Consider the following 26,174-nt stretch of genomic DNA (forward strand, 5'->3'; position numbering starts at 1 on the left):
CGTTGTATGGCATCACCGTCGCTTCAGCGAACAGCGCCGCCCGTGGCGAACCGCTCCTCAGTGGAATGCTGGTGGCGGTCAGCGCCCTTGGTCAGCGCAGCGTTGTTGGGCATGGCTCTCTGCCGTTCTGCTGCAATGCGGCTTGCAAAGCGTAGATAACCACTAAGATTTTTTTCAGATCGGTAAATTTTGACCGTAGAGGTAACCTTTACGAGGCCTGCCATGTGTGCCATTTATGCCCATACTCAGTAATTACAAATAGCGGACCACACTCAATGCGTCAAGCTGGAAGTCAAGCTGAAAGTGAAAGTCTGTTCCTTGGTGCAAATTTTTCATGCCTGCATGCAGTTGGGCGTATCGAGGAATATACCAGCTAAATGCTCATACAAAGCCGGTGTGTGCAGCCGATCCAGGAATGCTGCGGCGCTGGGAGCAGTTTTTCGCACTTGATCTCACCCCCACTGCTCTCTGCGCATGCGCCTCGTTGCTATAGCAACAGGGGCGCGTCGTCTGCTTCTAGGACGCCGCGGCGCCAAATTCAAGTGGGAGGGCGCGGTGTTGTTGCACGCCGCAAGTCGAAACGCGCTGTCAGCAGCGAGAAGCGTTGTCGCCGCCCATCCAATCGCGATAAATAACGCGAACGCAGACCACGAGGCATTTGGCGCATCTAGATCAGCCTGTCGATGGACGATTCGTGTCAAATTTCGATATGCGTTGGTTGTGGCTAGGCTAATCGGCCCTAGCATGGGCTGGGCATTGATTTAAAAAATTATTCTGATTAGTCGATGGGCATTATTCATTTTATTGATCGGTTGGTGCCAAAAACTACATTTTGAGTTCAAAGTCTTTTTTTTTTTTTTTTCTTTCGCTATGGGGTCTTCCCCACGGAAGAGACAAAACCACATACAGTCTTGAATTTTAAGGCAATACGTGTGTCTGGTTGTCCAGATGGCCCGCTGAACAGGTCCTCGGGCAGTAAATGTGGCTGGCATATGGTGGCTGGAACGTGTGCTTAGTGTCGCTATTTCTCGAAGAAGCAAACACGGAGCCTCTCGTTGGTGCCACTTCATACTTTTGGTTTTACTAATGTCATTATCATTATACGAGTGTGCTGTTATTATCTAGGTGACAGCGTGAGATAATCTCGAAGCTTGATTTCTGGTTTAATGCGCTCAAGCGATTAAATGGCACTAAGTTTCATCGCGATTAATGCATTCATCGATCAATCAGTATGCATGCATAATCCACCTCTAGCTTTCATCACAATGATCGCTTGTTACATCGACGTCCTTGGCTTTCCACTCTATCCTGGTGACTCCACAATGCAAGCACGATATTGTCATTTGCAAGGATGTGTCCTTTAATTGTTTTTCTTGACCTGTGAAGGTATTCTGTTACATGTGTGTTGTGTAAGGGAAAGAGAGTTGCGGTAAGATCAACAGGCAGGTTTTTAGGTGTGGTCAGTGTTATGGAGTTACCAAAGGCAACAATTCACATGCCCGTAGCTGTTCTGGTTTAGTCATTAGTGAGTCGGTAGAAGCAGCTTCCTGTTGTGATACATTTGAAGGAACTGTGTACTCTACACTTGTATATTCAACAAAACTGGTATTGTCACATGTAATGAATATGTGCCGTGCTTTGCTATTTGCAGTTTTATCTGTCAAATTTTGTTGCAACGCTTCTGTTTCTGAGAAATTGGCATCCCACTAGAGAGGCCGCTCTGATAAGTTGAACACGCGGGCTTTCAATGTAGGCAATGTTGTGGTGTCATTAAGTAGGGTTACATGCCCTTGGAAACATAGTGGATTGGTGTTTTGGTGAGAGAGTCAGTAAAATCAGTTATGCTGTATAGCTCAGATAATAGTGCATTGCTTCCATCTTTTTCAATATTGTGTAGTGTGTTGCGACGGTGATTGGAACACTTTAAAAATTTTTCTTGAACAAACCGCCGCTCTGTTCGCGCTCAAACTTCACATGAAGGTCGCATTTTGTGGTCTATTTTGTTTGACACCGGAAACAACGGCGGTATACTTACCTGTTTATCCTGAAAATAAATAAAAACGATTTTCGCCTATGGGAAAATGGCGGCGATTTGGACGTGCGAGTCCGAAAACCGGGACCGGTTTTCTGATCGTCTGTTAGCTCATTTCTAGGTGCATTTTCTGATCGTCTGGTGCACCATTTGGCTCCGTACGTGAATCCCAAACGTGCGTTTCACTCTGCAGGTGGTTCCGTCGTTTTAACATCAACTTGCGCTGGCTCGCACGTCCAAATCAGCCGCAATTTTCCCATAGGTGAAAATCGTTTTTATCTATTTTCAGAATACACAGGTAAGTACCATCGTTCCGGTATCAAACAAAATAGACCACAAATTGCGACCTTCGTGGCAAGTTTGAGCGCGAATAGAGCGGCGGTTCGCCCAGGACAGAGCCCAGGAAAATTTTTTAAAGTGTTCCAATTATCGTCGCAACACCCTGTATGTTATGTTAGGTTTCATTTATGCTGCTTGCCTGGATTCACACGAAACTTTCTTAATGGAGTGCGCTAGTTTTCAGCTGATTTCTTGTTTGCTGTGAGCACGATTATTTAGTAATGTGGGTATTGTAAACATAGGTCGTGCTTCTGCAGAGATCCTATACGTGTGGGGTGTACCTGCATGCATTGTACTTATGTAATTCATGATTGAGTTCTAACCCTATTCCAGGCATTGGTTTGGTTGTGCGGCTCGCCGAACCGCTGACGGGTCATCAGAAGGCGATCGCAAAGGTGAAAACTGAGCCCAATGTGGCTCCATTTCACTAGTTTGCAGTGGTTTGCAGAGCATATTAGGCTTAGTGAAGTCCACGCGGTTCAACTCTGCAGTAGGTATCTGTATGGGGGTTATTCACTCTTGCAAGCAACAAGAAGCTTTCGCGTAGCAGACGACGCCGAGGTGCGTTTCAGTGCCCGTCAGCTTGAAGTAGCAGTACGCATCGAGATGGCCATTAAATAACTTGTGAACGCGCGCCCTCAGTGTGAACGGGCTGCAACTCTATGCGGGCTGCCAGGTTTCGGCGCGACACGGCTGGCAATCTAAGTATACAGGAGGCTGTGGTCGAGTCCGTGGTCCGTGGTAAGTTTCGCTTACGGTGTATTAAATGATTTAAAGGAGGCATTGGTTCTGTAAGCGTGGCGAAGGTTACAGAATCCTGACTGTCCTGTTGGCATTTTATAGAGGTTCTATAACGCGTGCTCACAGATTAATCTTACGTGCCGGCATGAGCCGGCACGTAAGATTAATGAGCGCGAGCATGCTCCTTGCCGAAGCCATGCGTAGAGGGGCGGATACTTCGGTTCGCAGTGAACTGGGTATAGTTCGTCCATTGTCTCTCTAATGGCAGAACGGGGAGATAAGTACTAAGGCGTCTGCCGTGAGTGTACCCCGCCGGCGGGGGTTTTACGGGCGCTGTGCGCTGGAGTGAAGAACGCTTAAAGTTTGAACAGAAACGTGATGAGTACACGAGAAAGCGTGTGCTTGTCGGCCCTGTGCCAGTTTTGAACTCTTTGTTGGGAACAACCTTGGGCTAAGCAATGCTGACGGCTAGAAGGCCGAGGAACGTAAAAGTTGCTCAAGTAACACACTCGGTTGGATGGACAAAATCTTCCCCCCCCGCTTAAGATCTGGACAGCACAGAACAGGGGTGGCGTGATGCGCACGCAATGCATGCGAACTCGCAAGTAAACATAAGCGGGTACACACGAGTGGAAATGATGAATACGTGCTCGAGTAAAGGCGCTGTTCACGCGTGCTGTGAAAAGAAAGATCTTTGTTCACCGATCGTTTACGACGGATATCTTGTTTACAACTTTTTCCTTGCCTTGAACTAAGTGTGTTGCCATACAAAATGGCGATAACGCTCAGCATTTTATCAGGTTTTGATGGCGACCGGTGATAGCATCATTTTCTAGCATACTTTTATAAAAGTTAACCATGTACAACGGCAAGTTCACATCCTTCCAAGCTAATCTTGGTTTAGCTTTTGGCAGTCTACGAAATTTTAGGGTTGAACTACCTTTTGCCTCATGCGAGTTCATTTATATAAGCCGTCAATTGCATCATTTCTTTTCTTTTTGCTAGCTTCAATGAGTCGACAGCGTTTCACGCCTCATTAGCTTTATTGTTGTCGTACTTGCCTTGCGCGCTCTTCCACTGGAATAACTGCGTAAGGGAAGGGCTTCATTTTACACTTTTCTGGAGACCCTTTACCCAGGTGCTGGAGCGCCGTCCGATGCAAGCGTCTGTTCCTGTGCCCATAGAGAAAGAAAAGTGCCCTGGGGTTCGATGGCTCTTTTACTAGGCATTAAAGTATACTGTCCCCTCCTCCCAATTCGGTCCCTCCGAAATGGCCTTGGGTGCTTTTGACACAAAACAGAACAACAATGTTCTGTTGTAGCCTTGGTTGCTGGAAATGTAAAGTCGGGGTCGGGTGGTACGGGGCTCAACTACAACTACTTTTATATTTCTGAAAAAAAAAAAAAAAAAATTACACCTTTGGTTGCGGTATAGGGAGGTGGGTGCATGCCTCCTTGCACTTATGAATGTGCACTTCTGTACTCTTTTTCTTAATTTGCGGTGGTCATATGTAACTTGCACCAACTTCCTGAGGTTCAAAATGCGGCTCCTCGCGTTTCTACTATGACTCCTAGTTTGTGTATCGGAAGAAAAAACTTTTCTGCTGTAGTATTCTTCTTCAGCACCGAGATGCGAATGTGGGTTTAAAAGAGGATTGGCTCGTAGGGCCCTGTAGCACAATTAGGCAACTTGTGCCACTGTCAAAATTTTATTTCGTCTTGTTATCGCCTTTGACCGTGGCATGAAAGCTTTGTCCTTCATTGTTTCATTTGATGTTTCATTACTACCGAATGCATTTCTATCTTGTCTTGTAGCAAAGGACGCAAGTGCATCCTTCGTGTTGGTCATAGTTCATGCCAGATTACAATTTCCCTCCAGCAGATGGCGACTGATGCTTACAAAAAAGGCTTTACAGCCGAATGCCGCGAAGCTGCGAATCCCGGCGAATTCCATGAGCCATGTGTTAGCAAGTGCGAACCACTTGCTAACCCGTGGCCTTATATGCTGGCACCTTTTTGCTAATGTCTCTCCATCATATGGAGTCGGACGCCTAGAAGCATAGTATGCTTGTAGCGTTGTCAGATGGCACGTCAGTGCCCGGCCGCCAGTTGGCATTATAGACAGTGCGTTCATTTTATTTAGATGGAGTTTTGGCATTTTGATGTGATTCATTGTTTTTTTTCGGTGCAGAGACGGGGTGCACTTTGTGATATGGTTGGCATTTTATTTTTCTTTATTGTCCCAAAAACTTCATCACACTTGTCAGACGCACTTAGGGCAGTAGTGTTGAGAGAGAGGATTTGCTACAGACTCTGGCTAGTGCTACACCACATCTGGTGTCTACAGGGTATTGCATAGCTAGGGGGAGCACCACTTCTCGTGGGAGCTTGGCTCAACACCCAGTTATTATTGGGTACATGGGCAGTCATGTACAGATATCATCACCACGTCACTAGGTGAGGACGAAACGGATCCAGCGGTGGGCTGTCTGCGCGTGTGATTCGGCGCAAGCGAACCACAGGACTAGGCAAGGGATTAATGACTGATATAGGGAAACACCATGCTGACGGCCGTGGCAGCAGCGAAGACCCGAGAAACACAGTGCTTGCCTGCTAGTGTGCTGCTTTTCCGCCGCTTGGTTCTTCAGTTGATGGGGTAAAAGCAGACTTTTACGAAAAGCAAAAACGCCCGTGTGTTGTGTTCGAGGTTTCGGCCCACGTTAAAGGTCCCCAGGTGGTCAAAATTAATCTGGAGCCCTCCACTACGGCGTGCCTCGTCGCCTTTGTAGCGTCGTTGCGTTAAACCCCCAATTAATCAATCAGTTTATTTATTTATTTCACGAAACACTGTGTGCGCAGTCTGTGCTGTTGCTCGGGTAACCACGTTGAAAGGTGCCAATTGTTTCTCCCCCTCCATTTACCCAGAACGGCAGCAGCGGCATGGACTTCCTAGCGGAGAACAATGCGTGCGGCTCCACGCTGCTCCGCCTGGTGTCCCGGGGCAATGCCATTGTGGCTGAGCTCTTGCGGCTTGCGGATGTGGTGCCATCCATCTTTAGGCTGGACAATCGTCAGGACGTCGCCAAGTACGGGGACATCCTCCTCGACTACAACTACTTCAAGGCCATTGAGCAGCTGGAGAACAAGATTGAAAACAATGACGTGAGCCCTTCATGTTTTCCCTGGCCATGGCCGTTTCTGGAGCATCTTAGTTGGGATTGGGAATTTTGCTTGGCGGTAGAGGGTGCGTCATCTCTCGCGGGGCCGTGATTGTGCGATTGGCAGCCCCCAAGCAAAGCCACCACTGGGGGCTTCTAGTTCTGATTGATGGTATGACCTCAGTGTTAACGTGCATTTAGCACACAGTGTTTCTAGTGCTGGTCTCTCCTCCCGCCCATATTACATCACTGTAGTGCGGAATTTGCCTTCTTTTTTTTTGGTTAGACAAATGTCTTGTTTGTCTGGAATGGAGCTGAGTGAGTAACCAAGGGCCAGTTCTTTCAAACTGAACAGAGTTGTTTTTTCGCATGAAGCTAGCGAAAGGCCTACCACGTAGTTGGCCTGCCCTGTTTCAGCGACAGCAGTGCAAGAAGAAAAAAGGAAACAAAATTTTGTATTCGCGCAACCAATTAGAGGACAGTGTGCAGGGGGAGGCCATTTATTAGGCAGAGCTGCTTTTGACCAGTCACGTGCCAGCTCGAGCAGATGAGAGCGGGCCACTGTGTGTACTGAAGAGCCTTCTCGAAATACCCATTGGAGAGCGCACTTTGTGGCACGTTGCAGCCCCCGCATGCTGCTGTCGTCCGCCACCCAGGTCAAGAAGTGCCAGAGTCCTTCAATGCGTTTACAGGTCACGAAACTTCGGCGTCCGTTTCACATAAGGACAGCGTGCTCTGCTGCAGGCACCACTGGTTCTAAGAAGGCATCCAGTAACCACGCGTGCCGTAAGCGGTTGTGATTTGTCTGGTCTCAACTTGTGGGTGCTCATGGCGTTTCGTCACTCCACTCTGATTTAGCCAGTTTTTCCCCGAGTCCCTAGTTTTCCTTAATTTCTTGCCCAGCACACACTGCTTTCCGTTTATGGCCACCCCTACACTTCTGCCCCTGCCAATGACTGCACACACGTCCTCGGGCTTTAGTGCACCATCATGTTTATGGGTTTCCTTAAAACTTGCTGTCGTTTTTTCTTACATATAAGTTATAACCCTTAAAAATACGGGAGCTTCATAGTCAAGGAGTTTTGTAGGTGGCTACTTGATAATGGAATGAGAAAAGCAAATGCAAGTCCTTCATATTGTCACGGAACACCTATGTGGACAATGCCCCATAGCGCCATAACCCGTCACCAAAGACGGCGAAGAGGATGCGGCTGGCCCGAGCGATCATGGCCGCTTGTAAATAGATCGCATCGCTCTGCGGCAACATCTTGTAAATACATCACTTCATCGTCGCCCATGGTTCGCCTCATCATTGTCCTGCCGCCACGTAACATTTTGGTGGAGGGTGCGGGTTCCAGTCCCATCCCGGCCCCGAGCTTCACCCCGTCTCGCCTCGTGAAGCGGTCTCATCCTGGCTCTTGGAAAGCGTCGGCCCGCCCCAGCCCCGGTGAGCCACGGATGCGACATTCCCCAGCCCCGTGTCCCCTGCCCATGCCCCGCCGAGACCAGACGAACTGACCAGCCACGACCAGACGTATAGCCGACGATGTCCCCCCGCCCAGATCTCCGGCGCTTCTCCGAAAGCTTTGGACGCTGCCTCGTGGGGTCGGCGGTGGTCACAGCTGTTCCGGGGCCGGTGCTCATCGCGACCATCAACATCAGCAGTGGCGGCAAGGACTTCATTGTACATGTTCTCATCGTTTTGATCATCCGCTTCGCCACCCTGTCTTTGCCCTGGCCTCGACCGGGTCGGTCGTCCTCCGCCGGGGGGGGGTGATGTCACGGAACACCTATGTGGACAATGCCCCATAGCGCCATAACCCGTCACCAAAGACGGCGAAGAGGATGCGGCTGGCCCGAGCGATCATGGCCGCTTGTAAATAGATCGCATCGCTCTGCGGCAACATCTTGTAAATACATCACTTCATCGTCGCCCATGGTTCGCCTCATCATTGTCCTGCCGCCACGTAACAATATTATACTATTAATAATTTAATTGCACTACAATGCACAGATCGCGCCACATAGAGAATAATACTGAAAGTGAAAGCACAATACACTCCTGCCAGGAATTGAGGCTGGTGCAGAAAGGCAAGGGACTTCAGACGGAAAGGCAGGCTACACTGTGTCTTTCCGCAGCAGTGCTTTTAAATCGTGAATTTGAAGGCACAAAAAGAAGATAAAAATGGATTTTCTCACAGTTTACAAAAAAAAAAAAAACTGTGGTTGAGTCGTCTGTCATAGGAATCAGTAAAGCACGAAAGGGAAATGTGCAGTGAAATCTGCTGCTGAGCATGATTTGCAGGTCGGCGGCTGTCTTGTGGGTGTGCTTGGCAAGCAACGTCCTGCTGGCGGGTCGCTTTGGCAAAGGTGTAGTGGCGTCATTTCCGTGACGGATATGACGTCAGTGAAATCTTGGGGTATCCCGGCATGAAACACTTTCGTGTTAAAATGTAAAACCCGAAAACGAACAACCCGAAGTATAACATACTCTTTAGTACTGAAGGTTGCTTCCCCACAAGGACACCCTGTGTGCAGGAGTGCACCCTTTACAGGCCGCTTGCTGCGTTGTGCTGGCGTCACTTCCATGACGGATATGACGTCAGCGAAATCTTTGTGTATCCGGAACTAAAACAGTCTCGTGTTAAAAAATTGAAGCCAAAATCTATAGAGGAAGGCAAATCGGCGTGCTCCTCTAATGCAGGGGTGGAACGGCTGCGCCATAGAGCGCCATCATGTGCCAATCCGTTCCTATTGCAACAAACTTGTTTATCAGCGCTGTCTTGTGCCACAGAGCCTGAGTTGAGCCGTGAGATATGACTGCCATTAAGACCCGTGCCCGAAAACTTGGCTGAAACATCGTGTTTTCGGTTTCATCATGGATGTCAGCGGCTATGGAAGTTGGCTTTTGCTTTGCTGTAAGGCTGCAGGCACTACGTGCCTTTTCTGCCTTCACTGTAAATTTATTTGTGTCACATTTGCACGGTTTTGTTTGCCGGTGCCGGCCGCTGCTCCACAATCAACGGAAAATGAGCATAAGTGAGTGAAATGTCTTTGTGTCACATCTCAAACAAACAGAAAGCTGAATAATACTCTCGTATGAGAGGTTGTAAGTTATGGGAGGTTAACATCAATTTAGTCTACCATTTTTGACGAGCGCAGTAGCATGTATTGGACAAGCAGGTTCTTGGATGCTTTTCCCTCACTTGTTGACGCTGCCGTCTACTGGACATGAAGCGAGGCCTGTTCTCTGGTCCTCTTCAGCTCTGCACATGAGGTTTACCCTTTGAGCGGTGGTAATGCGGCGCGCTTGGGGGGGGCTGCAGAGGGAAGGTAACTCCGCGTATTGTAAATTTCCAGATATAGTACCAGAACTGCATCCTCGTTACAGAGTAGTTTCTAGTGCACAGTACAACGGCTAGTGTAGTAGATAAACCAATTAAACTTAATTGCAGGAGGTTGTACAGCGGCCTGTGCCAGCCCCCTGGCAAACAGCCTTTCTGGCTGCTCCAAGTCTGCTACGAAAGGCAATTTTGCCTGCTCCTGGGACTGCTCCTAAATCCATGTACCCCGTTCCACCCCTGTGTGCAGCACACGGTGAAAACAAAATATGGAAAGTAAGAGCACAAAGCCAACATTACTAACCTTTTTTAACATGCCAGCCTGGGTACAAGGCAGCACAAATTGGCAAGCAGTAAATGACAGCTACTAAGTTACGCATCAAGCGAAGTTCAGCTAGTATTGTAAACAATAGGTCCAGGATGCCTGCAAAAGTGCTCATTTTGTTTGACCAGTGCTATGTCAGCTTAATTTTATCCTTCCACCTGTTACGCATGTTGTTCCAAACCGCTTATTTTATTTTTTTTTTTTTCATTTGAAAAAGCAGAGATGGCCTCGAAGATGAAAGTGAATCACTTCAGCCGACGTTCCCACAAAGCGGGTGCAGCAACCGAAAGTCGCTGAACTGTACAAATGTCAAGCAAAGCCTGTCCAACAGTGCTTGTGTGGACAGGAGCACAAGCAATTTTGTTTGCGGTTGATTGTGTAATGAGCTCTTGGGCAGTTTGGAGAACGGCCGGCGATGTTGTTTCTGGCGGTCTTGTCCGTGCCCGAGATCGCGACTTGAAACAGGCTGGAATGCCGCTGGGAACGGCGTCAGGCTTGTCTCGCTGCAGTGACACTGTGCCGAATTCGACAGTGAATTAATGGGCGCAGATGATGTCGTCAAAATACTTCTCGGATACACATGTCTACTTGTAGTCGAAGATGGAGTCGTCCGTTCCTTGCCACGGGCTTCGTGGCTTGCCTTTGTTTCTCATGCTGCTCTGTGTTTCTGGGTAAACATAACAGGGAGACTCTTTCTGTTGCACACTTGAACCACAACGGTTGCCCGGGACACAACGTGTGTTTGACATGGCCCTTCACATGCACTAAGTCGCATAATAAAATGTGGTTGGTCCCTCTTCCATAGGAACCGGTAAAATACGAAAGTGAAATGTGCCTTCACAGGGGCAGTTGAATGTTTATTGTGCATCAAAATGAAGTTGCACATCGCTGTTTATATTTGGTCAGTATGGCACCGTTATATGCATAAACGTTAGACGCCGGATTGCACGCGCCGGAGCAGTGCGTAAATCCAACTGAAACCACAGGCGCTCGCAAACTGTCCGTGCGAATGAAACCAAGTGGGTTGTCAGTGAATCGTTTGGTGAACACACATTAGCAATTTGACGTCAATCTTACTTTGTGGTCGTTGCCTTACAGGCCTCTCCGCAGGTTACGCTGCGTGTCCCCCGTACACGTACGCGCTGGCATCAAGGCGCCACCTGTCGGCGCTCATTAGTGCCATGATGCACTACTACTCTTCGGCTCTCCTAGACGGCAGCGCCATCTGAAGGAATGGATATAAGGCGTGCTTGCCATCCTGTTTCCGCGCCTGTTCATGGCGCAGTTGGGAGCGTGTTTTGTATCTCCCGTTGCGGCAAAAGAATTCGTGGTTGAAATCCCTACGCAGCCGCATCAAAAGGAAGTTTTTCTGGCGATGTCATTTCTGTGACGGATATGACATCAGTCAGATCTTGGTGGACCCCGGCGTAAAACACTTCCGTGTAAATAATCAGTGTGTGGAGCTCACTGGGCAATGTTCTTGCACCAAACACTCCTAACTGATTGCATCCTCATCGCTCTGGCCAGTGCTATGCTGCCCAAGGAAAGCCCCCACGCACCAGAGCCAAAGGCAGCATATGAAGCTCGCCCATAAAGTTCCAGAGAAGTTTCACGACCAATGCAGCATTGAAGGACTCTTGCAGTGCTCACCTGCCCTCCCTGTCTTCTTTTCTCGAAAAATGTGCCGCCATGTTTTCTCTGGTGTTTTCGCCGCCGACTCCGTCCACTACAGCATGCACTGGGTGGAGCTGCATTGTTATTTTGCTTTGCAAGCTATGTCTGAGACCCCTCCCACAGTGCTTTTGTCCTCGGCTCAGTGAACAGATCGAGGGCTGTATCCTTTTTCTTGTTTTACTCGAGCTGCAGAAGTGGAAGTGCCGCCACCACTTACTACCTTACTACTGCAGCCGTGTCATCATGGCCCACCGGTTTACGCATCGTTACTTTGAAGTGCAGAAAGCCAGCGTAGGCAGCTGAAGAGTTCCGTATGAGTACACGTGTTTACCATGTGTGAGTGTTCTCACCAAACGGGACAAAAGAGTGGAAGGCGGAAGAGAACAGGTTTTCAGAATCCAGTGGAAGTAAAACTAGGTGGTGCTACTTAGAAAAGTAGCCATGAATGCGATGTCGGGGCTGTAGTGACAACGGCCTGATTGGGTGCTCTCTTTCGTGCAGCAGCTGCAAGACCGGGATGAAGAGCTGCGGGAGAACTACACTGAGATTCTGACCAGGTTCTACTTGGCGTTTGAAAGCATTCACAAGTACACCATTGATTTGAGTCGGTGAGTTTCCCACTTTCGTGGGTGGTCTACCCCTGCCCAAAGTCTGAGGCGTAGCCACGAACTGCCGCCACGTTTTTACCTTCCTCGTTGGGCCCCCTTTGGTTGTGCCGATGGTGCACGAACCAGGCCTTCTGGTCGTTTGTGTTGTGTTGTGTTACCCGCGCATAGCCTGGCCTGGCACCTGGTCCGACGAAGGGAGGGCGGAATCTCGCTGTGAAATGGAGGTCGCACTCAAAAATGCCGCAAGGTCACTAAGTGCTGCGACTACCATTGGTCTGTCTTCATCTTTCGAGTACACGCTTCTGCGAGAACACAAAGAAAAACGTTATGCCAGAATAGCAAGAACGGGTAAGAAAACATGCACTGGGACCTGAAAGTACAAGTAACTGGTAGCGGCAGATTGCCTGGAGTTCTTCTCCACGTTTACTTGTATACTGTGGTGCTCGTGGCGCGATCTGCAAAGGCTGTTCCATTTGGTTGAAACAGAAGACCCTGGCACTGCGGAACTCTGGAGCGCTCGCTGATTACCATTGAGTGTGGGCCAACCATAGTTTGGGAAGGGCTGTGGGGAGTTGGCCTACCGCTGTGTTGGTAATGCTTGGGCTAGCCACACCTTCGCCACCCTGGGGCATTGCAAGGCCACTGGTAGCCGTTTGTCAATGCCAGTGCGCACCCATTGAGCGAGTCTTGGATAGCCTTGAAGCTGCACACCAGCATCGCTGCGGGCATAGCATCTTGGGCTAGCAGAGGGCAACCATGGATCCTGCGCGTTACTTTCGGCAGGTGTCAAAACGGCACTGTTGCAGGTCCATGGGGCCATGAAGACAAAATTCAGCATAGTTGAATTGGGAGAACTACCGGTAGCTTTTTGTAACTCAGTGAGCTCCATGCCACCCATGAAATACATTTTTAACCTAAAAGGTGCTACAATTTTTGAAACATTTTCAAATTTTGCGCTGCAGTGATGTATTGTAGGTGGGAGGGACATAATGTGGGCCAGCACTAAACACACAGTAGTAATCTATGTGATGACTAAGTGTTGGCGCTCAAAAAAATACAATCAAACAGACCTAAAGGCCCCACTGTGGTATGATAGTGGTTGGTGTGTCGACCAGCTTAGAGAAATAGGGAACCTGCGCTGGGTAGGAGGTGCTCCGAACATTGTACACTGAGCGCCGCCTAGGGGAGCGGTGCAGAAACATTTAGTAGTACAGAAGCAGATGACCCGCCCGTGTCCGTGCGTGTACCGGCCTGTGCTGTTTGAACACATTTTGTGCCGTGTTTGCCAGGGGAGAATGCCGGCGGTCATTTCTTTGTATGGATCTGCGATGGTACGACTACCAGAAGACTTTCTATGAAAGCTTTTGATGGATGAAGGGCGGAAGCTGTATGCAGCAAGCTACGTGTACGATGTGGAGGAACCGCAAGATCCCGGCGGTTCACGTGTGACGGCCAAGTGCTGTTTGCAAGAGAAGGACATTTCCTACAACGTCACTATACAGCTGTGCACCCAAATAGTGTTTTATTTTTTGCTGTCAAAGAGAAAAGACAATTCTAGTTTTGTTGTGCTGTTTGGCTGCCTTTTTCTGGCTTGTCGCTCCTCGCGGTCCCATTTAGAACTGTGCCTTCTGCATCGGGCTCCGCTGGGATTGCGCTGCTCCGAGCTCGTGTTGCCCACCTGTGCAAGTAGGCAGAAAGGAGTTCCTTCAATCCTAAAAGAAAAAAAACGAATGTGGTACCAAACAACTAGAGAATGTTTTTGAGAGCGCAGTCCTTGCACCTGACCGGGCGAAATGAGTGACTAAAAGCATTAAAAAAATCAGTTTCCCCCCAAGAAATTAGGGGAACCCAAAAGCAACGCGCTTGTGCGCGGCGAGTTTTAGAGGGCTTCCCCAACAATTAACCCGCAACCACCTTGCGCTGCTCAGGTCGGCTCGGGTGTTGGGAACTTTAGGCTTAGCATCGTGGCGGATATTTGATTGCCGCTATCTGTACAACTGCGAATGACAATCCCTATCACAGCTTTTCACCACACTATCATCTCATTTCCCGAATGTGGAGCTTTATTTTCGCAATAACTGCCATTTGGACGATCGGTGACCAAGGCATCTGCGTGGCCTGTTTTGATTGATGATGATGATGATGATATTTGGGCTGTACCCTTTCGATCGAGTGGGTGTGCCGCGCACACACTAGCCAGGACAAACAGAAAGAGAAATGCATGACAAATATAACGACAATAACGCGGCACGAACGGGACACAAGCATGTGGCACACCAAAAGGAAACACTTGACAATGCTCAGCCACATACGAGAAACAAACAAAACAAACAAACAAAAAAAACATAACGAAGACTCTGAGAATGTACAATTAACGTCCCTGGGCTGCTGTCGCACATGAGCGTTCCAGGCGGCGCTTTGTACGCGCAACAGCGCGCACGTCCACCACACCGTCGGCGTCCCCGAAGCCGAGAGCTTCCTGCAGGGTCAGAGGCGGACCATTTTCGAGACCTGCACAGCTTAAAATCAAGTGTTCGGCGGACTCGTCACCCTCACCACAAGCACGGCACACCACACTGGACACCTGGTCATTGAACGTTTTCTGGCGCACAAGAGTACGGAGGGCTCCCGCACGAGCCTCGAAGAGCATCTTCCGCGCAGGTACCGCCATCTTTCGACCGCTCGCCGCACTTTGTAGTCGGGACTGGGCGATCCAGAAAACAAAAAGAGAAGTGGGCGGCTCGCACAGCAGCGGGTGACACTAAAAAGAACGTGCAGATTACTAACAGAACTACTTCATTTACCGCACTGAGGGCTTACCTCTCTAATCGCTCCACCGATGATCAAGCATCACAAGGCTTTACTCAGTGGCACGCAGATGCGGGAAACGATGTAATGTACGCCGGGTAGGGCATGTTTTTGACGGGTAACCACATGCAGCAGCTGTGACAAGCGACGTGAAAAACGTACGTAACTCAATGTGCACATCAAACAAATAGTGTAGGCGAAAGTGACAAGCGAAAAAAAAAAAAAAGTACACTGCCGCCAATGCTCTCTGTCGTCATCGCTCGTCACTCCGATCGCTTGTCAGCCGCTGCTGGCTGGCAAAAAGCGAGCGACAGCGACGACCCGTCGCCTGCCGCTGTAGTCGACCCAGGCGGCCTGAGTATAAATTTCTTCGCTTGTCGCTGTCGCGCTCACTACCTGCTAGCTGTACCCAATGTGGTTGTTGGCTGTACCCAATGAGTTACGGTTTTTGCGTCGCTCGTCGCCGCATACGGTCACCCCTTCACCTGTCGCGTTGTCCTCCAAAAGTGCACTGCATATCCTGGTGTCCAATGTGGGCCGCCCTGGTGTGCAGTCTCGCCTGTGGATTTAATAAATATTCGTAAACTCGTTGTTCCTCGCACTTAGCCGTGCAAAAGATCGCAATGTCAAGATTCGCCGCAACGAGTAGTCCGATTGCTTACCTTGCCCGTTGGACAGCCTGAATCCAGTGCTATCGCTACTCGACCTCGTATGGTTTCGACGGAGAGGTGTAGAACATAATATTCGCATCAAATCCTTTCTGATTGTGGTACTGGTAGACACAGCAATACCTTACTTTACGAGGCTTTCTGCGGGGGAACGTCGTGACCCCCCGCCGCCGCCGCTCGCGTTAGCAGCCATTTGTTTTGAGCGTCTGCTGGTGGTACTACCAAAAATAAAATGGCGCTCCCACTAGGGCGGTGCTACCTGTCAGTCAAAGCTCCAGCGCAGGTCCCCTATGGACGCGGGAGAGGCGTTGGCGGATTTAACAAAAACCCATATTTATTCGACACACTCGGAAAAACCCTAAAGTCAACCTCACTAGCAACAAACCGCACAAAACCGATCAACAATGCAACCCATAACTAAGTATCACAAATAACAGTCCAAACCAAAACCAAAAGTCACTACACTGAAGTTCCTGCTCAACCCATCCAAAGCCACCCATCAGGAAATAATCATCCCGTCCTAGGTGCTGTCTCTACAACTAGTCCCTAGTTGTGTCTTACGAAACTTGCCCCTATTGGACTGGCCTACCCATGTCGTCGGTGCCAACGTTTATAGATACTTTTTCAGTTCCGTATCTCCCCGCCGCGGCCATGGAGAGAAGGCGGCTGGCTGCGACTCTCGCCACCGCGGCGCTGTGGTTGCGAGTTGCGCTACGAAAGCGAGCGTCGTCTGCTAGCGGGGAGCGTTCCACTCGGCATCTTCGGTCCTCACCACTTTGGCTGCGTACTGCAAAGGAAATAACTCCTCCCAATGTTTCATCGTTTTGTTGCGGCCGTTGCAGTTCGAGATCTATTTGAAACGGACGGTATTATGCAAGGAGTCGTGTACGTACGCCCGGGGATCTGAAGCGGTGGCTTAAATATCAAGAATGACAGTGTTTTAAATGTACATTCGCGTAGCAGTGGCTGCCAAGCGTGCACACAAATTATCTTGCCATGCCAATTGTGCAAATTTATTGCATTACGAATGATATTCCCTCACACGACTGTTGGAGCAGCTTTCCGTTTCGTGGACAACATAGGTGGTATCGTGCCCCACAACAACGCCCCCGCTTTCATTCCGGACGCGTAAAAAACAATTTGCCGACTATGCCTCGGTTCTTTTTCGAGTGCTGCCGTTATAAAGTTGGCTGGGAGCCGTACTACCGCACTATTCTCGACTATCTGAGCAAAATCGGTGCACTGCAGGGGAACAGGCGCCTCATGGTTGGACAACTCCTCTTGTCGCTCCATGGGCAAGTGCTCTCCTTTTGTAATCACCTAGCCTGTGCGCAGACGCTGCCTTTCTCTTTTTCAGAGGTCGCCGCCGAGTCTGCTTCCACAACAAATTAAGTTGCTGGGAAAGTTTGGAAAGTTAACGGAAACTGCACCTTCCTTCAGTGTAAGCCCAGTAGATCTCGGCGACTTAACGTTAATGATACACTTCTTCGCAACGTCCTTTTCGAGAAAATGAAGTCCATATACCTTGCGCGCTTTCCTTAGCTCTTTGACCGCGCGGGGAAATATGGATTCGATGGTGGCGCTACAAAGTGACGCTTCTGAGTGTTGCTTCTGTATCTGCCCGTACAGCCAGGTGTGGAGCACATTGATATTTCGGTTAGCCATCAAAGAAAACACAGCGTATTGACGGAGTCAACGAAATCCTCGATGAAATCGGTACTGTTCAATAGCGTCACAAACTGAACGCACTGTAAGGGCACGGTTTGCGCACAGGGATAAAAAACAAACGCAAACGAAAGGAAGAAACTTGTAGAGACACACAATTACTCAGCCTACTGGAGCACGCGTATGCAGCTCTTCTGGAGGAGTGGACTCAGAAGAACCACTACAAGGGGCAAAAAAATTTGTGTTGCCTTCTGTTTATTGTAGCAGTTTGCTTCCAAGAATGTACACAATTACCAGATGTGTGCGCCCACTCACGCTCGGAAAGAAAGCATAACTGAAACTGCATGTCAGCGCCGGGATGTCAGCGCGCAAGAAAAGCTCGGTGCGCTTGAACCTAGGGCAGGCCCGGAGAAGAATAATCAGCACCACATGAGAACGTCGACTTGCTGGAGCGCGCGTGCAACGCCGGGAAAACGCAGCGCGCGCGTGCGAGAGAGAGAAAAGAATGGCAGAGAAATACAACCACCCCCAGGAAAAAAAGCAAAAAAAAAAACAACAAAAAAAAACTATGTGGCGTAACACGTTACGTAGGGTTGGTGGTCAGGTGATTTTTTTTCGCTGTTGGACTCCTTCACCCTCATGCAAAAACCGGCCCTCCCGTAGCGTACGTTCCGCCCCGGCATCTCGGGTTGTAACCAGCTAGCTCTGGCTGCGTACTCGAAAAGGAATAACTGTTCTCGGAAGTTTCTCAACGTTGTTGCCGCGCTATTCCAGTTCGTGATTTATTTGAAACGGGCCTATTATGCAAGGAGGTGTACGTACGCCCAGTGATTTTAGAGGGGGATAAAATACCGACGAATTTTCACGTAAGTGTATGTACGCCCAGTGATTTTTAGAGGGGGATAAAATACCGACGAATTTTCACGTAGCAGTGTACAGCTGTCAAGTGGGCACACGATTTCGCTTGTCATGCCAATCGCGCAAATTCGTTGCAGCACGATTGATATTTCCTGATAGCCATGCGCAGCAACTACATGCTTTCTTTATGAAAGACATCCGCGTATCCTTTATTGTTCCGAAGAAATCAAATTGTTTCACTGGTTAAAGCTAACCCAAAATCCTGGATAAATTAGGAAGTTTTGTATTGATATGCATGTTTTCCGGTTATATTGTTAGCATTAAGATTTTTTTTTTGTTCACTAGACTGTTTTGTTTTAATAATAGTTCTTTAGCATAAGGAGCTATATACATTCCGTCCTCCTCCTCACAGTTGTACATTTTGTAAAGGGCACGTGCCCCATGCACGATGCATGTGCCCAGCCTCCTCACAAGCATCTGCCGAAGTGGGCTGTAAAATATCCTACAGCCGACTGCGAATTAAATTGCACCAAGCCCAGCACATGAAAGAAATTTCTCCTGCAAGGGTGAAGGCAAACGCAAGCGAAAAGAAGAAACTTGTAGAGCAGAGACGCAACTACAACGCGGCCGAAACTTTGAGCCCAGCGGACCGGCCGCGCACGCCGTCAACGCTGCCGCCGGAGGCCCGGAGCCGCCGCCGCAGCCACCGACACAGCGCAACTCGCGACCTGAGCGCCCTCTCAGCGCCTAGGGTAAAGTCGCGCCCGCTTTGGAAGGCGCAGTTCCGAAACTGAAAAAGTATCTATAAACGTTGGTCGGTGCTGATGTGGCGGGCCCGTTGCGTAGCCGCGACACGGTGGTAGCCACGGCCGTCTCGTAGTGGTGCCGGCATAGCTGCACGTGGTGACTGTGTTGAGCGTCCCCAAGTGGCAACCATTGTGGTAGCCACGAGGATGCTGACAGTGGCCTTTAGGGCCCGGCCAGAGGTGCCCGACCGTCACGCAGGTTGGTGGGGCGACTAGGACACCGCAGCCGATGCGAGGTTGGCCCGCTCCTGCCCAGGCTTGGTAGGCACAGTCCCCCTGGCTCGTTCCTCGAAGCTCCTTCTGACTCGTAGTTCCTTACCTCCCCTCTCTTCTCCTTGGGTGCCTCGCTTATATGCCCTCAGGACTCTGATGGGCTCTCTCCCTCTTCACTTCTGCGGTGTTCTCGGACTGTCCCCCCATTTCACTACCATATTTGTTCACGATGCCGTGGGGCTCCGTCGCGGCGCTCATGGATTGGTCTGTTCGTGGCGCGCAGTTCAAATTCCTGGGCTTTGTTCTCTTTTGAGGGGCTTTTGGTGCATCCCCTCTCAGGGGACACGCGACACCCACTTCAGTTGCCCAGTCACGGTTCTCGGCGGTAGCAGCCAAGGTGGGCGGCTGCCGACTGCACAAACGAGGTTTTTTCATGTCACAAGTCACCACTGCTTCAGATGTTTTCCTTAAAATTGTCGCTTAAAGTTTGCCTAAAATTTAGCTTCCTTGTTGTTGGGACAAGGCAGTCTTTTCAATGCACCACCAAGCTTGTATTTTGTCTTCACTTGTGGGCAGCGCTTGTGCAGCGCTTGTGCAGCTTTCAGTGCGGGGATTTGAGCCGCCTTGCTGCCTTGAGCGGGGTGGATGATCAGGTCCGTGCCAGAATGCCTGCTTGGTTGCCCACCCGCAGGTTTCTTGAAGAGTTGGACGAGGGCGTCTACATCCAGCAGTCTCTGGAATCGGTGCTGGTCAATGAAGATGGCAAGCAGCTGATGGTGAGTGTGGCAGCTTAAAGGCCAAATTTATTCTTAATGCGCACCACCAAATCAACTGGGACGGGACTGGTAGCCCTGTGAAATGTGTTGTTAATCAGTCAGAGATCTCTACAAGGGCTCTGTAGCAGGCGGCGCTTTGGGCGCATTGCACAAGCAGCCATGAAGTGGAAGGCTGGGTGGTTTGGTCCTCCGGCCAGCCAGGAGAACTGATGCAGCTCTGCTGGGCGCAGTTCTTTGAGGGCTACCTACCGCATGCGCAAACCACCATGTGCATGCAGGTGTGCTCGGGCTCGCTCGCCAGCCACAACATCGGCCTGGCTGCGATGGCCGCCGCACTCTGCTCAGTGTGGGTTACTGATGGTTCTTTGCGACTTGCATGTGCGTTTCAGCTGCGGTCTTTTTAGGCAGAGAAACAGGGTCTTCAAGAGGTCGAAAGTTTCAGTGCAGTTGGCCTTTAATTTCTTTGCATTGCACAGACTGGCTCAAATAAACAGACTCGTCATTTATCCAGACCATAAAGCAGTACCCAATTTATAAAGCCTGAAAGAAGGAGAAATACCACGTGACATTTGTAGCCGTGATGCGTATCCAAATTGTGATGCGATTGGACAGTGTCCAAAATTGGAAATCAAACCAGTTTTGGTTTTGGTTCTCTGCAACAACATGCCTGGTGTTCAGTGTTATCTTGACATCTCAGGAATTTGCATACCGCACTTCTGCTGTGTTGTCGGCTGTAGAACGCGTCAGGCAAACCTGCCAGCACCACTGGAATTCGGAAAGCTCGCTTGGACGCCCTCTGCATCATCGGAGACGCTCAGCTGTGAGCTCGCGCTTCACCCCCACTTTCGGCGGCACCTGCCCAGGTCGTCCCCATGTCGTAAATAAGAGGCATGCTCCCACGAGGCCGAGGGTCGGCTCATTCAGCACTGTGCTCGCAAGCAGTGGGTGCTTATGTCAACACCACACAAACGAGATCTCGCCAGCACGCCAGTGTCAATCTGCATGCAGTGAAAGTTGCAAAACAGCTTAGGAAACGAGACTACAGAAAGGGCACGCAGGCACGGCACACAGCGCCGTGTGTTGTTTCTGTAGTCACGTTTTCCGCACTATTTTGTAAATCGGTTATATACCAACTGGCCTGCCTTCAGTTCGTGGAGCAATGAAGGTTGCAGTGCAAAATGGGGAATGCAGTGCAGAAAACATTACCTAAGCACAAAAAAAAAAAACCCGAGTCTAGTGGGGGAGTCGGAACTTGCTAATTGCAACACACTGCAAGTCGTGCTTCAGACCACTTGGCTGTAGCCAAAACGCTGTCAGGGATGGAAATGTAAAGTGCGTATCGTGTAGGCTGTTTTTTTGTTTTTAGTTTGAGAATTCCCAGCAGCTTAGATGACTATTTCTTGAATAACGCCTGTGCAGTAAGCGTCCCCCAAATTTACACGAATATCTTATCACTAGCGACTGCATTCCTTAGGCAGGAAAGGAATAACAAATGTCTAGTCACGCTGCTGACCGCTGTGGTAGCTCTCCCAGAGCAAGAAGTGCTTCCCAAGGTTTGGCTTTACGCTTTACAATAAAAGTTCCAGTTGTTTTTAATTTCTTAGTACCAATAATAGCTTTACTGACTCTTCCCCTGCCTTTAATTGGCCTTGGATTTTCTGCTAGAGTACCAGCCAGCAAAGCATCGCATGTGCGCTTGTGTGTGGAGCTACTTTGACTTCACAAACTTTACTAACCTTGATACAATCTACAAACTAACAGACTAAAAGCAAATTGTGTCGTGGCTTAGTTTCAACTGAGTGAACATATTGCGACAACCCGTCCGGTGGCCGACCGACTGACTCTGTCCGAGGGTTGGTGAGCCGTGCAGTGGTGCCAAGCGTGCTCGAGTAAGCATCATAGGAGATTAGCAAAAAAGAGGATGCAGAGAGGAGGACAGCACTTTCGAATTGGTTTCCTTACCAAATACAGTCTCGTAAACGCACCAAGAGGGGTCGAAACATGGCCTAGAGACGGCAGACTACAGTTTGCGCCAGTAACCCCACACTGTCTACAAATCGCGTATGTGTTCTTGTACGGGCTGATGTGGACCTCGTGATCAGCAGGCGAACAGTGGTGCCAGGGCCACAAGCTGCTGATGCCGCTCGTAGAACTCCAAGTGTGACACGCTCGTCATGTGCCAAAATTATTGATGGCGCTTTGCGGTGCCGCTTTTTAACCAGAGCTTGTTCCCAGTCAGTTTGTGTCTGTTTTGTGTTCCCACATTTGAACACAGCATTGCAGATACCCTAATTCTCTTTCTTTCCTTCTGTTTTGCGGTGGGCGTCTCGCTTTCTCTTCCACAAGTGTGGACGTTTGGGCGAGTTTTTCAGGAGTGGAACAGCTGTGCCATTTGCGCCATTGAGCGCCAAACCTGTTTGCCTGCGCCATCCTGCGCCGAACCGCCGTTATTGTGCCAAACTCGTTTATCAGCGCGGTCCTGCACTGCAGAGCCCAAATTGAGCCGGGAGATACGACCACCATGACGCCCCGTGCCCAAAAACTTGGCTGGCTTCAAGGAGCTTATGGTTTTGGTTTCATCAAGGCTATCAGCAAGTATCCATGGAAGTGGAGGGTGGTCCAGCATTAATTATGCCTGCTAATGCGCCCTCGTTACGAAGTCTACAGCGGGCGTTTGTTGACTGTCGCTACCCCGGGGCGGGCAAAGATAGTTCTGCTTTGCATGCACTGAAACTGCTGCTCAGTAGAAAAAATGCAAGCAAATACCCTGTTTTACGGAATGCCACCTTGAGCTTAGGGTGCCTCGATGCCAACGCCACCATACAGGATGGAGACACTCTTTGAATGGTCCCGTGCCGCCGCTTGTGGGTCAAAGTTCTCAATGCATAGTTATTTTCATTTCCCACAGGACCCACCAATGCGAAATAGATAACATGATTCAAACTTGGCGAGTAAACTGCGTTGCGGCGAAAATTATAGCGCGGTCTTGCTACAGTGCTTGCTGTGCCGACGTGCGAGAGACCCAAAATGGCGCGCCAACATATACATACCTCAACCCTGCACGGCGGACGCACATGAATCGAGGCACCCTAGGTATGCTCGCTTAAGGGCCAACTGCACTCAAATTTTTCTTTGTCCAAATTTGATCCAAATAAGCAGTCTAAGCTCTTAAAATCACCATGATGAAATCTTAAGGTTCGTAAGCACACTGGGTACCATCGTTCAAAGTAGCTCCGTGCAGAGACGTTTGCACCTGGCGGAGAGTCGCCAAAACAAGTTCCGAGCGGCCTGTGACGGAGCTTGGGGAACCTATCCTGTAGAGTTCGCGCTTCTCCGTTGACCTGCGCGGCGCTCCGCCGGGCGCAGGGACGCGTTCGCCCGAGGTTTCTCTGCTACACCACCACGCTGTACCGCTGTCGCCATCACATTTCGAACTGATTCCAGGTAGCAATATCCGCCTTTTTATCCCAGTGCAATAAAAAAGATTAGAAGCCTACAAACTATAGCCGGTATTCAATGGCGTGGAATGCATGCAGGCAACCAAGTGTGCGCCGCCATATCTGTGGCCAAGTGTCTGTTGCTAGGTGACGTTGTGCGCACGGCCCGCAGATCAGGCACCCCTCTTCTCCTCCATGCAACCGTGTGAGTGCGCCCACGGCCGGGCCAGAGCAGCGGCGTGCGCGCGTTGGTGGCGGAACTTTACGTCGAGACTGGGCTGCATTGTTCTCGCCGCCGCTGTGGAGGCCGTATCAACACATCGCCGTATCAACACATCGCTCTAGCCCGGCCGTGGTGCGCCGTCACTCGTTACGTCGGGCTCCGTGAGATGGAAGTACTTGTCCATGCTAAGCACGACTGTGAAACACATGTCTGTGTTTCACGTTAGAAACTCTACCTCACCGAACGCAAAGTATTGCCTCGAGTTCAATGTGAGTGCGATTAATAACATCTCTGTAGACGCCACCGTTTACAATCAGATTGGAACGGAGCAGATGACGCATGCCGGTGTTTTCTTCGGCGTGCGGGTGCAGTGGCCCAAGCCGCGCCGTGTCCGTGGCGCATCGGCCATGTCTGTGGCCGTTTCCAGTGTTGCCAAGCGAAGAAATTGACCGCTAAACTTTTCAACGAATACCGCCTATACACACGCTTCCAAATGTTCGGGAGCTAGCAAAACTCTTTTTACTTGGAAATAATATTTCTACTAAAAAAATAGCACGGCACGCACACTTGTTTTTTATTTGTCTTTCCTATTGCATCTATCCCAGAAGAAAAGGATCTTTTATAAATTCCTGACCACTTGCACTTCTTCGTCCAATATTTGCAATGTTTGGGCTGGGTCAATGCCACCTCCATCCCTTAGACCTGTCCAAAGTTTTGCGGCCTAACTAGAGTTGTTGTACACGCGGGTATAAACATTTGTGCGACTTTTTCCTCACTCGCTAAGTGAACCAAAATCAGCCTTTCTCGTAGTAACAAATACATCCGCACAAATATCGGCCGTCGTCGTCGCGAAATGCGAAAGCTAACAAAACTGCTCCTCTCAAAGATACCCGCCGCGGTGGCTCAGTGGCTAAGGCGTTGCGCTGCTGAGCACGAGGTCGCGGGTTCGATTCCCGTCCGCGGCGGTCGCTTTTCTGATGGAGGCGAAAAGCAAAAACGCCCGTGTGTACGAGATTTCGGCGCACGTTAAAGATCCCCAGGTGGTCAAAATTAATCCGGAGCCCTCCACTACGGCGCGCCTCATCGCCTGCGTTGCGTCGGCGCGTTAAGCCCTACAATCAAATCAATCCTCTCAAAGACAATAAATTTGATTTTTTTTTCAATTCCCAAATGAAGTATTTACTTTTGTAGAACGCTAGGTTTGATTTACTTGAAGGTAAAATGTTTTCAACAGCACATGTCTTTGGTGAAAGTAGGAAACAGCTTTAGATAGGTAATTTTTTTCGTGTTCTAGGGCATCATTGAGTTGTGGAAGCTGGCTTAAAGTTTTAGATCCCTTTTGTAATTCGATTTTCGATGTGGAGCAAGGCTTTTTAACTGGGCTGGTATCGACGAAGCTATTTGCACGTAATGTATAGTAAAAATAGTGATTGATCTCCGCCCGCCTGCGGTTTATTCCCTTCAAGCAGAGTGATGTGACAGCTGAGGCGCTGGCTAACCACAGCTGCTTTTCGATATCGTAAGAGCAACTAGCTTTGTAAATCAGGGCCCACTTTTTTACTCGCAATGCCTAGTAATGCTAAAACAGCAGTTATTCTGATGGAAAAATAACTGTCGTACGGTCTACTTCATTTCGATTGATAGCAATACGATGTCGGAATTGCGCCTAACTCCACTATCCTGGGCAAACGTTAGTGGGAGTTCTTCTGTGGAAAGAACAGTGCGAAATGCGATGCTACCACGCGCAATTGAAGGCGGCTCTGAGCGGCCACTTCTGTTCCATCACGTATGTCACGTCTGGCCGCCGGTAATGGCCACCTTTTCTATTTAGTTTCGGTTCCAAAAACGCCAATACCCGCCGCGGTGGCTCAGTGGCTAAGGCGTTGCGCTGCTGAGCACGAGGTCACGGGTTCGATTCCCGGCCGCGGCGGCCGCTTTTCTGATGGAGGCGAAAAGCAAAAACGCCCGTGTGTACGAGATTTCGGCGCACGATAAAGATCCCCAGGTGGTCAAAATTAATCCGGAGCCCTCCACTACGGCGCGCCTCATCGCCTGCGTTGCGTCGGCGCGTTAAACCCCACAATCAAATCAAAATCAAATCAAATAAAAAACGCCAATGCCGTGAGCCGTTTGGATCGCTGGCATTCATGTTTGAAACTTAGTATTTTGCTTTTCACATTCTTTTGATGTGTACTATTAGGTGACATTATTTTTACGTAGTCGAAAATTTGAGCGCAGTTGGCCTTTAACACTGCCGTGTACAGTTCTGTTATCTGATCCGCTTCGACTCGGCGCGTGAGGTTTACGCTTTGACGGTGGTGCTGGGGCGAACAAAGATAACTCCACATATTGTAAATTCCCGCATATAGTACAAGAACTAAGTTCCTGGTCCGGAGTAGGTCCTGGTGCACGGTGGAATGCGGATAAGTAGACTAAACGTAATTGGCAGGGGGCTGGCACAGCAGCCCATGCTAGCGGCCTTTCTGGCTGCTCCCAGGACTGC

General features: G+C 49.7%; 1 protein-coding gene across 7 annotated transcripts in view; it reads left to right on the forward strand.

Moving 5' to 3' along the window:
- The first annotated feature begins 2,955 nt into the window (after window positions 1-2,955).
- Window positions 2,956-26,174, forward strand: part of Strump (WASH complex subunit strump) — a 164,710-nt gene continuing 141,491 nt past the window's right edge. The window contains exons 1-4 of one of the 7 annotated variants that reach the window (XM_077691422.1): window positions 2,956-3,112; window positions 6,037-6,273; window positions 12,111-12,217; window positions 19,927-20,011. In XM_077691422.1, the coding sequence (XP_077547548.1) occupies window positions 6,052-6,273; window positions 12,111-12,217; window positions 19,927-20,011 (414 nt within the window). In that variant the 5' untranslated portion in view covers window positions 2,956-3,112; window positions 6,037-6,051. Of the gene's footprint in view, window positions 3,113-3,497; window positions 4,317-6,036; window positions 6,274-12,110; window positions 12,218-19,926; window positions 20,012-26,174 lie in introns of those variants that run through there. The other 6 variants (XM_077691427.1, XM_077691424.1, XM_077691425.1 and 3 more) reach the window with 6 other exon arrangements.

Source organism: Haemaphysalis longicornis, unplaced genomic scaffold (genome assembly GCF_048455015.1).
Source record: "Haemaphysalis longicornis isolate Haplotype H1 unplaced genomic scaffold, Haemaphysalis longicornis Haplotype H1 scaffold_10, whole genome shotgun sequence".
NCBI classification, from domain to species: domain Eukaryota; kingdom Metazoa; phylum Arthropoda; class Arachnida; order Ixodida; family Ixodidae; genus Haemaphysalis; species Haemaphysalis longicornis.